A 13332-nucleotide genomic window follows, 5' to 3' on the forward strand; every position below is an offset into this window, starting at 1 on the left:
CAACACCTACGTCTTCTTTTAATAGCTGAATGGGTAAAGTTCAAGACTCATTTCATTGGAGACTTTCTTTGTCCCGTTTATCATCTGGTGTTTATTTGTATGAAAGGCCTCACTTGACATATTTTTTTTTAATTATTTTGAAAATTTTAGAATTTATTTCTATTTTTCAGTATATTTTATTTCGTAAAACAAATTTCCCCCACTCAAGTATTCCGTAGGGAAAAATGATATTGCTATATGAATGACCCAAGATGACGGCTGCCTATGAGAAGCACAGACGACACGTTTCCCAGCCCTCAGGGGACAGACTATGGGGAGTGTCTGCTGCAGCCAATAAAGCTCCAGCAGCGTGCCTACTGTAAGCAGACAAACACAGCACCTTTCTTTCATCCCTTGCTTTGAGACTTGCGCTTCACACATGGCAGCAGAGGTACCTGCGGCATGACGCAGACAGAACGCAGAGGGACGAAGCTGCCAAGGCAGGAACCACTGGATGCAGCAACATCATTTTATTCAACTCATTGTCAGGTTACAGCACATTATCATCAGCCGAGTGGGGCGCACACACTTCCAGTACACAACTTCTGCGGCAACGTGAGGAACCGAGTTAGTGGTCCGCATCCAGATGTTAGGACTCTCAGGGGTCTTTCACGAGCAGGCTGGATGGACAATATGAATTAGGCTGTGCAGCTAAAATTAGCTCGTGTACAGTGACTCCATCCAACCGTGGCCTGACAACACACACACCAGAGTAATGAAACTGTATCATCTCTATATTTATTATATACAAATAGTTACAGCATGTTGCAGTTTGTTTTTAACCTTTTTTTCTTCAAAATGCTTTTCGTTTTTCAAAATAGAATTTTACATATTCGTCACTAACAAACACAAAGGAGCGTCTATCCTCATGATGGCTGGGGGGTACTAACTATACACAGGAGCCGTGAGCACAAGCCCCGTGGGAAAGCACGGAGACGAAACCTAAAGCCCAGATAATGTGTACTGCAGAATTAAGAGCTGACGGGAGGGGGAGACATGAGAAAACACAATAACCAAAAGAAAAACACACAATCCAGATCTCCGTAAGCCAGTTCCCGCACATCTGAAGGAAACTCGGACGACGTGTCCGCGACTCTGCATAACAACGCGTGTACACAGAAGCCGTCTCTGACGTGCGAGTGTCGCCGTTTCAATGTTACTTCACTTCAGTGGTCGATTTAAGACCGGCTCAACTTCAGCGCCTAAAACCTGACAGCGGCTAGTAACTGCCAGCATGCCGTTGGCAGACAACAAGCCTACTGCTGCAGCCTACAGTACGGAGTAAACCAAAGAGGGAAGAAACACACAAACAAACATACACACAAAATGCTCTGCAAAGCTTTTAGTAACACTAAAGGCAGCCGCTTTCGAACATGTGCTGCTCCTGTGGTCAAAAGGGTTCGAGCTCGGTTGCAAAAACGATTGTTTTCCTGCAAAACTGTGAGTTACACAACATGATGGAAGGATACAACCTTTGCACAGCGCAGTGTGACATCACGTGTCAGTCACGAGGGAAAACACAAGTACTGACACAGTTAGGACCAAGAAAACACAAATCCAACCTCAAACCTTATAAAGAGTGACACCCCGTTACTGCACATGTACCATCTGTAGGTGGCGTACACTCTGCAAGCTGTGACCATGACGTAAGTCATCACCCTGTCAGGTAACACACACAAAAATCAAGGAAAAAAAAAACAAAAAAAAACACAAAAAGTCAAATGTGGATGTCCTACTCCTGTAAGTGATGAGGGAAACTAAGGAACGATGTGAAGCAGCTCTACTTGTATTTACAGAGACATGGATAAGCCTTGTTTAAAAAAGAAGTAAGTATGCGAACAGGATGCAGCTTATTAGTGAAGTCACCACACCGAGCGAGCGGGTCCTGTACGGGTGATGGTTTAACATGCAGTGCTTCAGTGCTCCCTCCAAGCCTTTGGGGTGAAATGGAACGACACCTAGCAAGCCGGACGGACGAAGACACGGAGACCAGGCACTTCACTTCATTCAACTTAATTTCTTCAACTCCCCCCCCCCCCCCCCCCCATCAGGGTCCTAAACATGGGCCCATTTGTCCCCATCTCAACAGGGGACGGGTTTGTCACTTCTGAAAGCTGAAACAGAGGCCAGATTATGCCTGAAAAAGCAAACTGTGTTAGACTGCATCCTGAACTGACTCAAAGGAGAGACTCAGCAGCATCCTGTGTTTGGTTTATCTTAAGTTATATGTGACATCGTCCTCAATATGTGTTGAAAATCCCTGAACCTAGGACCTCACAAAGTATTTGATTATTTTTTTTTTAAATGCATGGTCCTAGGTTTGACGTTAAACTGCAACTGTCGGGTCGTCAGCGACTAAACCTGCACCCCCACTTCAACCCTTGGGTTGTTGTGAAGAGGGTGTGTGGACACCTAGCTGGGCTAAAAACAAAACCCGTCAAAGGGCGGTTGAGTTCCTCTGTGATCCAACAGCCACCCATACCTGGAGAGGGGATAGGGACCACCAGGTACTCCCCCTACTGACACACAATGATGACTCAGCCAGACTCCATCACCATGAACGGTGGAAGAGACTTGTTGAGGCATCAGCTGTGCTCCTACGACCTCCATAGGTTATGGAACTGATGATGATGGTTGCCAAAACAACAGTGTCGATTTTGGAACTTTTCAGACTTTATGGGGTTTTTTAGAAGTTTCGCCATACGAGTCATTTTGCATCAGTCTAAAAAATTTTGCTCAAGCCTAACCCAACATGCTAGCTGTGTTAGCCTAGGACTCATTTAACACTGGTCTTTGTAGGTAGGACCTATCAGAGTAGTTTAGTGGAGCTAGCCGTGTTAGCCTAGGACTCATTTAACGCTGGTCTTTGTAGGTAGGACCTATCAGAGTAGCTTAGTGGAGCTAGCCGTGTTAGTCTAAGACTCATTTAACACTGGTCTTTGTAGGAAGGACCTATCAGAGTAGTTTAGTGGAGCTAGCTGTGTTAGCCTAGGCCTCATTTAACACCGGTCTTTGTAGGTAGGACCCATTAGAGAAGTTTGGTGGAGCGAGCCGTGTTAGCCTAGGACTCATTTAACACTGGTCTTTGTAGGTAGGACCTATCAGTTTAGTTTAGTGGAGCCAAAGATACGCAACAATCCTAAGTTTTAGTCCCTGGGTGTTAAAAATTACTATTACTTAATAGAACGATGGCTACACCCAGTAGTGAGAATGATTATAGATATGTCAGGTTTCATGAAGCTGAAAGGAGAGCCATCATATGAACAAGAAAACAAATCTAAACAGATAGCGTTTTCATTTTTGTGCACCTATGTTCAGCTCCAAGTTGCTGACATGACCCTACAAAACGATTAAGGAGTGACAAGAAAGAAAACATTCTCAGAGTTAAGCATACTTTTTGGGGTTGGAGATTGGGGTATCAAATCATGGCAGATTCATCCTTTGCTCATTTTGGCAAAATTATATATATTCTTTTGATTCCCAATACGATGTGATTCTAGTACACGTTCAGTAAAATGTGCCCAAACTCCATCCTGGTATTCTGTGGCGTCTCTCATCTGTCCTACCAGTGGTGACTACATTGGCAGTGGTAAATATAATCAGTTTTGGTACCTATGAGCAATCACTAAACAGGATTCCAACTATCTAAGATCTTAAACTTTTTGTAGTGTTAGTACTTGTTGTTAAGTGATCTCCATCTAAAAGCTGCTAAAACGCCCCAGCATTGGCTGTAAGCAAGCTATATTTGCAACATGATGATTAATACCAAAGCATTAGCAATCTCCTAGCATTAGCAGCATTACACCAGCACTACCAGGCAGGGTTATGGACTACTGATAACATAAGCGCTGTATAAAAATTAAGCATTACGGAGACTGGTATTGTAAGCATGCATAGGGGGAGCTACTAAGGGCTTTTGCCGACCGTTAACATTTGCATTACGAGCTTATTGTACAATGCAAGCGCCGCAGTATGCTGTCTTGGGCTATGCAAAAGCATTGTCTACAGCCAAACTACATGGCTAGGTTGGTATGGTTAGGTGGCAAGAGAGCAGGCGTAGAGGGAGCACTGATTGATTCACTGGTGTCACATCAACACGTCCAGATCATCGCCGTGGTCATCCTCTTCTGTGACGCGGAGGGACAGCACCTCCTCGTTCAGAAAGAGCCCGCTCAGACGCTCCTTCCGGGCCTGTCGCTGTTCCTTCAGCTGGCGCTTGCGCATAGCTTTTTGCTGAAGCTTCCGTTGCTTAGAGCGTTTCTGAAGGAGGAGGATGGGATGGTTAGTGTGAAGACTTTCTCGAAGAATACGTTGCTGTCTGAGGATTATTTCCTTGCAAGAAGGACAGCTCAAGCTGAAGGTCAATTAGAGGCATAACCCATGCAGAGTAATATTGCTCTGACAGGTACAGTCTCTCAGCAAAGCAAAAGTCACCACAGCATCAATAAAAAAGTGCTTTAGGATACTGTGGCTTTACTGTAGTTTGCCAATATGTGTGCAGCGTGACAATTCCTCAGAGTCTTTGACCGATTACACTGCTAAAATGCTCTGTTGAACATGTATTTTCAAGCACACCATCTCAATCGCTTACCTTTGAGTCTCTTATGCGTTCTGCAGCGCTGGAAAGGTTGCCGTCACTGTGAGCTCTGCTGATGTTGGCTACACTTCCTCCACTACAGGCAGAGGCTGTACCACCTAGACCAGAATCCAAAAAAAAAACAAAAAACAAAAAAACCAAACGTAGTGAGCCACCTTACAATGCACCCCTCGTTTTACAACATCCCCTGTTAAATCCGGTATTTTTAAACCAGGGCCCTATTTTCCCATCATTTGGGGTCTAACGGACTAATAGGGACAAAAGTTTTTGGAATTGGTCCAGTATGGAGCGAGAATGCTTCGGCCGGCAGCCAAGAAACAGGCTGCACTGTAATTCTTGGGGGGCAACTGTGCCCACTAAAAGTGCTCGTTTTTGCCACCGACAGGCTCAGATTGTTATTTTAAGTGTCAGACAACATTATGGAAAGGATCCCTACAGAGACGGACCTCTTTCTTTACATTTCACTTCTTCCGGTCTCTGTTCTAATATCCTTTTTACTGCGGCTACTATTTGTGTGTGGAAGCGTGATTTGATTACCAAAGAAGTCACGCCAAGTCTAATTAGAGCTGACCATTAATTTGAGATAGTAAAGAATTGGGCTCAATCCCAATTCCCCCCCGACCCGGCCCTACCCCTAGTTTTGGAGTGCCCTCTACTAGGAAGCGGCCCTTCACAACAGAGCTACAAGGGGTAGGATTTGAAATCTCTACCTTGGGAAGGGGACACCACTCGTTACGTCATCACTATCATAGTTGTGTCTGCTGCTCGGAATTCTATTAGTTGCCTAGTCTGCTCAGGACATGGTCATAACATCATAATACTATACATTTTATACTAAAGCCTGTTGCTGTCTATCATTATTTACTATTATAGTGACAAATCTGACCGAATTTGCAGGTTAATCTATTGACAATAGCCAGGAAGCATGTTTACATTTTTATTTCAGTGTAGTCCTGCCCACAGAATTTTTCCCCCCGGGTCACACAGTATTAAAGGAGTCTGTATGAATGTTTATGACTGTTGTTACTGAGTGCTATTTGGTCAATTATGTAATTTCTAATGCAAAGTTGACATTGTCTGAATTTGTTGTAGCAACCCGAGTAGGGCCGAGCTGCTAGATTTAATATATTTCACACGTCTGTAGCTTGAAAACGGACATCTCATACAATGTCAACTTTACATTAAAAATGACATAACTGACCAAATGATACTTAATGACACCAGACATAAACATTAATAGAGATTCCTTTATGTTCATGACAGGTGTTATGTCCTGGTTATGATGGTATTATGAAGCACACCGCTTCACATAAAGTGTTACCCTGCACTGAACTAAGATGAGCGGGGAAGTGCAGAAAATTTGCAGCTGGATAATTTTTCAAGCTTCATACATGAGACTGTACTGTCACCCACAAATCATAATTTATGAGAAGTTCCACGGACATCGTGAAGAGCAATTTTTCCGAAATGCTTGTTGCAATGATCCAATTAAATATTCCGTCGCATCTACATTAAACTAAGATATTCCAATGGATTTTAAAATTTTTGTATGATTATTTGTGAAGATATACACATTTATGGGCTTGGTTCCCTGCACCAGTAGCTATGTTCCATGTTACACTGCCTCAATTCACATTCTGGGAATTTTCTCCAACCACTCTGTCTGGAGTCTGAATCTGAAAACGCTCCGTTTCGAGGGCTTAGATGACCACTACCCCTCGATCCCCAAAAAGAAATGGGATACCCTACCCTACACGGCCACGCGCAAAACTTGGCCGCCTCCAGTCATGTCATTGCATCTACCGGTCAACTAACCAGTCGACTGCAGTCTTACCGGCTATGGAGTTTGAAGCCGTGGAACCAGTTGACGAGCTAGCAGAGCTGACCATGCTAGCGTTGCTGCTGCTGGCTCCGCTAACTCCGCTGGTACTGGCACTGCTGTGGCTGCTTCTTTTCCAGCTCTCTCTGGCACTGCTGGCCCGCTGCCTGGGGCCGTGCTCTCTGATGTAGCTACGCACCTGGGAAAACAAGGGACCAAGTCAGAGAGAATGATTTTCCCTGATTTCAAGTACTACTCCTAGGCTGCTCCCATTAGGGGTCCCCACAGCGGATCATCCGTTTCCATTTCTTCCTGTCCTCTGCATCTTCCTCTGTCACACCAGCCACCTGCATATCCTCCCTCACCACATCCATAAACCTCCTCTTTGGCCTTCCTCTTTCCCAATTTAAAGATTATTAAAATAAATAAAAGGTGGGAATCATCGGAATACTCACAGTGAGCTTAATCTATAGGAGCTTCTATAGGATAATTTATTTTACTCTGGAGAACATCTGTACATTGTTAGTGGCCAAATTTTTATGATCTGAAATGACCCCCCCCCAATTGTATCCGGCCAGTTACCCATCTTCCGAGCCGTCCCGGTTGCTGCTCCCCCCCGCTCCGAAGAGGGCTGCAGCGAGGCGTTTCGCCAGGGGGACTTAGCATTTGGCAGGATCACGCTAACGGGGGGAGGGGGAATAGAGGGGGAATGCTAGTGCAGCGACCAGGACACACACCCACATCCGGCTTCCCACCCGCAGACATGGCCAATTGTATCTGTAGGGACGCCCGACCAAGCCAGGGGTAACACGGGGGATACGAACCGGCGATCCCCGTGTTGGTAGGCAACGGAATAGACTGCTACGCTACCTGGACGCCCCTGAAATTATATTCTTTTGTGTATAAACATTTGCTTCATAAAATTCAATTCAGACTTTCTACTTTTAATGTAGATTTTCATGTGGTCTTGGCCACTGAATAATGAGCCAAATTCTTATGACCACAGCTCAACATGCTGCATGCAACAAAGCCTGTCTTTCCTTTAATTCTCTACTTTTTGACATCAATTAAAGCTAAATATAGGTTCACCTACAACTACCAAACAGCTCCTTGTAATATACATTTAAAAACAATACCAAATAAAAACAGTGTGTCCTTGGCTAACCCATTTCTGTGTGAACAGGCAATCTATAAAAAGTTAACAAAGCCTTGTATAATTCTTTTCAAGGACTGCATAGCTCAAAAGCAAACAAAACAAGTTTTCCAAAAGTAAATTTCCTTTTGCAAGTCACAGTAAAACTGTCCTGTTTAAAAGATGTGTTCTGTGCTGAACAAATGTAAGAGTGTAAAGTTGGCATTTTGGACTGAGGACCCACCTGTTTGAGTTTCTCATCAGTGAGGCAGTTGAGTTCTATGATGAACTCGCTGTCAGTGGGGGAGATCTGAGCACAGGGATCGATGATTTTAATGATGTCCAGCTGCTCCCTCAGGCCCATCTCCGTGCTGACCTTCCGGCTCAGGTACTCGATGTACTCGACCTGGGAGTGGACACGGACACACACAATATTAAGTTAATTTTGCCCTTGTATCTCTTTCTTAACCATAACAACTGTATACTTCCCCTGGAAAATACACAAGTCACAAACACAATTTGAACTGACGACCCAAAGCAATACAGTACTACACAATCTTAATCTCCACATTCCTTCTAACATATGCAGAGCCAAAGATAAGAAGCAGGGGAAGGGAAACAATGCGGAGCATCTCAACGTCATCTGTTAAAGATTAGCCTTGAGCCATCTTAAGACAGTTTTCCACAGAGGGGCGAAGTAGCGTTACAACAATAGTTGGGTTATTGGCCCTTTAAAATCTTGTTCCCGTCAACAAGATTCAAAGCATTATTGAAAATCACTGCCAGGGTTAATTTATGAGCAGAAACCCCCAGCCAAATCCAAACTTCGACTGGCTGTTCAGTTTGTCTACTCCAGTCACTGGCAGATAACTAACCATTGATTTTGATGTTAGGGGGAAAATATATATAATGACTTTGCTTATAAAATAGTGTAGGTTGAGCCCCAAACTTTTCTTGTGCTAAATTCAGCTCCACAGACGAAGCATCTCTGACAAAAATATGAAGCAAACAGAACCCATGGAGAGTTCATAAAAAAAATCCCAATTCTGCATTGATATGGTAATTAGCACACAATCAAGTCTGGGGCAGTTGTAGCTCGGAGGGAGAGCGGGTCATCTGGTAACTGGAGGGATGCCGGTTCGATGCTCAGCAACCAACCTCCTTGCAAAAGTGTCGAGCTGTCCCTAAGGAAGACACCTAAGCCCTAACTGGTCCCAATAAGCTGGTTGTTATCTGCCGTGGTTGACGCCTCCATCAGTGTGGTTGTGTGTGTGTGGGTGAATGTGAGGTATTAATTGTGAAGCACTTTGAGAAGCTGTTGCCGCTAGAACAGTGCTATATAAAACATAGTTCCATCAAGTCTGTTACCCTAAACCTGCCATTAATGAAAAAATAGACTGCCTAACAGAAGCTGTGGTTCACATCAGTATCCATACCTATAAAACATAAGGGACAAAGCACTGAAATCTGTTTTGTAAAACAACTTCATCACTCCAAACTTAATTTCATGATCGTTATATTTTTGGGACATTTTTGGCACTCGAGCATAGGAAAAGCACAAAAGTGCATCCCTCCTCTTACCATGAAGACATGTCAAAGAAGTTGTTGTGAGCGCCTTAATTGCTGAAGTACCATTTTTTGGGGCCCTGTGTACATAGGAAGTCATGCTGGCTTTGTGTACCTGATGTCAGGAAAGTGGAGTCGCTGCCCATCTTTCGGTGCAGGTTGAAAACTCACCTCTTCAAGAACTACTACCCTGTTACTTGCTCTTAGCACTTATTGTATTCACTCATTTATAAAAATAAATCTCTTTCTTGCGCTTTTACTTTAGCACTGGTTTTGCTCTTAGATGCTTGTTTCGAGAGAAGATGCACTTATGACCTCTGATGACTAGTAGTTCTGATTTCCTACGTTAAATGATGCACTTATTGTAAGTCGCTTTGAATAAAAGTGTCGGCTAAATGACTGTAATGTAATGTAATAATGTACCTGTTCATCATTCGTCATGGCGCTCCAGGGCAGCTCGTCCAGGTTGCGGTGGGGATGAGGCTTGGCCTTTCTCTTTGAGAATAGACATGGTGAACTGGGCACGCTAGGAATGATGTCAGACAGTACATCACTGCCACTTGCGATGTCACTTCCTGGCAGCTAGAGGGACAAACGCAAATTTGGGAAAAACTTGTACTGTTGTTGCATTCAATGGAATATTGGTTTATCTGCTAAACAAATCCTTTGCCAGCAGTCTCATCTAGTTTACCTTTACTTTAGTCAGTATTTAGGTCCCAGTGGTACTAGGCATGCCTGGTCTTATTCTCATTAAAATTACCATTATATTACAATTTGATTACTTTTATTTGTATCACATCAGTATGATTATTATTGCCATTATCATTACATCATTTCTATTAGTCATACTATTTTGCTATTTCACATGAAGACTGTTGGTATTCTGGTCTGGCTGAGGCGTGTATAAGGATATTTTTTTAAGAAGCATTGAACATTTTATTAGTTAATCAGTAAAATTAAAAGTTATACAACTCATCTATTGGTTAGCAACCAACCTGCCACTCAAACTCGCTGTCGGACCATTCCCAGTAGGTGCTGATGGATGAAGAAACGTCACTGCAAACACTACCCTCTGGAAACAGATCTAGAGATGTAAGTTCCTGGTCATCCAGAAGGGAATAACAGTCATCCTGGTCACCCACTGACACAGAGGAGAAGAGTTCTTCACTGCACTCTGAGCTGGCAACACTGGTACCACATGAAGTTAGGTTCCACCTGGGAAGAAAAATAAATTAACTTAGGAGCAAGCCATTTCTGAAAGGTGCCGACTTCCTCCACAAAACAAGCCTTGTGAAGTCTGCCTAAATCTCACAAGCTCAGCTCACTGTGACATATTAGTAGGCAAAGGAGAGTTGAGTGAGAATTTTTTCCCCCTCTAAAATCAAATCGGTATCGGTCTCAAAAATCCCATTATCGGTCGGGCTCTACTTTCTATGGAAGTGGCTTTGAGCAGGCCGGCTCTCGACGTCCCCCCACCCCAATTAATGCTCAGTGGATTTGCATGACTCACGTAGGTGACCTAATTTGGACTCAAAACAGCGAATTTCGCCAAAAAGGAGACAAAATTGCATGCCTGATGTTTGCGGCCTCATTGCCTGTCCTACCTACTCCTCGTGTGACTGACAAGCACATACACGCACAAGCAGTGGGTGACAGTTTCACTTTGGCTTTCATGACGTAGGCTCTGCTCAACTGGATGCAAGGCACCTTACATCAATAGGAAGGGAAGCAACACTATTGGGGAGGGGGGGTAGAAAGCCGTCAGCTGGAAATGTTTTAATGACATCCCGCACATATGGAAAACTCTGACTCTGTATTCATTTATTTTCTTGTACTTTGACAGGCTGACCAATAACAGCGCTCTCATTTCTCTTCCCTTTTCGGCAGTTTCGGTTCTTCAACTTCAATGTGTTTCTGCGAGATTCTGTGAAATTTGAGACTAAATGTGAAGAATCGGGTTTGTGATGTGATCATGTGTGAAACCCTCAATCTGTTCCCTGTAGCCTGGTGTGAATATGATAAAGACAGCAGGAGAGACCAATCATGAAGATCTGTGTTTAGATCTGAATAAACGGCATCCACAATTGGTTCAGTTTGAGAAAAACAGTGCTTAAAGATAAATGGGAAAGAACGAGAGGTTTTTAGGCAGCCAAAGTAAGTTACCCTACTCACCTGTTACTGTGGAAACGATGTAGGGGATCGGTCCGGTGACAAGAGGACAGCTGACAGCCAAAGTCACTAACGTCTAGAGTTCCCACATCACTGAGGTTGGTTCTCTGGGAGAGGAGAGGGAAGGGATCCTCAGGAGCCAAAAATTTCTCATAGAAGGCTTCGGACATAGCTGGCTGTATCTGAGAAAGAGAAGCAGATATAATTACCAGTAGAACGACCGGGATTTCACTCCTACCTAAAACCACCATGGCCGGTAAAAATGACTGCCGGTTTTTAAACTCTATATTGCTTCAAGATAAATACCCAATTGAGATATTAATGCATTGCACATGTTGGTATGTCTGTTAAGAAACGACTGACACCAAAATTAACATTTTAACAACTTTAACACTATTTTTCAAACAATTTCAAATGGCCGCTGTCCAACGCCTGTAAATACTGGAACGCCTCGGTGGTGGTCATGGTGCATCTGTAACCAGACATGTTGGACATAACCACACATCAAGTTTAGACTATTTCTCTGCACTGAAGAACGCTAGTGTGTTTCTAGGACAGAGCAACGAACTTCACGAAGGAAATAACGTGACTGACACGTCATAAATACTGACATGACGTGCACGATCACGCGCAAGTTGGGCCCTTGTAAGTTTTCTGTGTTTGCGTATTCTCAAGTTTGGATCATATCAGATGCAAAGACTGAAAGAGTCAGCTTCTGATTTCACTTTCACTTGTTTCGAATTTGAAAATAACCCCAATAAATTGAAACGATAACAGATGGAAAGCTGGTGTTGTGGTCAAGTTTAGGTGAGTCAATTAGATATTACAATGAAACTGGCACGTTGCGAGACATCATACCCATCAGCCCTAACTCCGTTTGGGACTTGCATTATCCAATGCTGACAAGGGTCTACCCAAGCAGTGGTCTGAGCTAGTCCAGAACCACGAGCATGTTTAGACAAGGGTCTACCCCCCCATGTCAATTATTGGGGATATCACATGACCAGTCAACGTTGCCATCGAGCTTACTGTCTCAGCTTGTACGACTATACGGTCAAAGTCATGGTTTTCTCTTCAGTCCACATGTAGGGCTCAACTTGGGCGCTAATATACCCGAATAAACACGGAAACAAATCGCAACCCAAGTTAATGAAAGACGTCTGGCACCAATCATAAATCCAGACATTAATAACCGAAACTGACCAATAAGGGCTCCGTTGACACATGTTTTATCCGGTTATGAGAAGTTAATTAGCCTCAAAACGAACGAGTGCTCTGACGATAACAAAAGATGGCCGCTCATCCTCGAGAACACCCACAGCACCGAGTCAACGTTAACGCTAGCGTAGCAACGGTCACCGCGCAGAGGCAACCGCTCGCCGTGTGAAACTGAAAACACGCACCTTGACGGCGATCAAATTACAAAATTCTTTTACATAACGGAAGCGAATTGCGTCATCGTTAGCGGCTAGGCTAACTGCTAAGATTTTTTTTTTTGCTAACGTTTGGTATCACAGACCACATCGCGTTCTGCTTTTCGGCTGTTGACGAAGTGTTTCTGTTTTTTAATATATATATGTATATATTTATTCATCATCACGGCAAAAGAACACGGCTAAAACCTAGCGTCTGCTATAATTACACGAGCAACGGTGATATTAGCGTTCTATTGTGAAGCAGTTGCGTTGCCACAGGCCAGAGGCAGGGGCATCGTTAGCCGACACAGCTAGCTTAGCTAGCTAGCTAGCTTAGCTCTGTGCTAAAACTTCAAATCCAGAGCGTTTCCCGAGGCGCAGCAAACCACAGCTAGCCCACTTAATCCTGCGCGTAAAGTCGCCGAATTTGTTAAGAAAAACGTTAAAGGGACAATTTCTCAAATCTATCTATGTATATATATATAAAACGCTTCGCGTGAGAGACTCCTACCTAACGAGTCAGTAGCTCATTTCCGTCAGCTCCGTTTGCACATAGCCTCTCTGCCAACGAGCTTCCGAACACGTCATCACGAGG

At 43.8% G+C, this 13332-nt stretch overlaps 1 protein-coding gene across 1 annotated transcript; it reads right to left on the reverse strand.

The window, feature by feature from the left end:
- Positions 1 to 760: 760 nt before the first annotated feature.
- On the reverse strand, positions 761 to 13331 carry fam199x (family with sequence similarity 199, X-linked). The gene is made up of 8 exons (XM_056300916.1): positions 13249 to 13331; positions 11326 to 11504; positions 10149 to 10368; positions 9577 to 9735; positions 7832 to 7993; positions 6471 to 6654; positions 4631 to 4734; positions 761 to 4299 (listed from the first exon to the last, which is right to left on the reverse strand). Exons 2-8 carry the CDS (start codon positions 11490 to 11492, stop codon positions 4126 to 4128), a joined length of 1170 nt encoding a protein of 389 aa, XP_056156891.1. The 5' UTR covers positions 11493 to 11504; positions 13249 to 13331; the 3' UTR covers positions 761 to 4125.
- Between the last annotated feature and the right edge of the window lies 1 nt (position 13332).

This window comes from Lampris incognitus, chromosome 1 (assembly GCF_029633865.1).
Source record: "Lampris incognitus isolate fLamInc1 chromosome 1, fLamInc1.hap2, whole genome shotgun sequence".
NCBI lineage: Eukaryota > Metazoa > Chordata > Actinopteri > Lampriformes > Lampridae > Lampris > Lampris incognitus.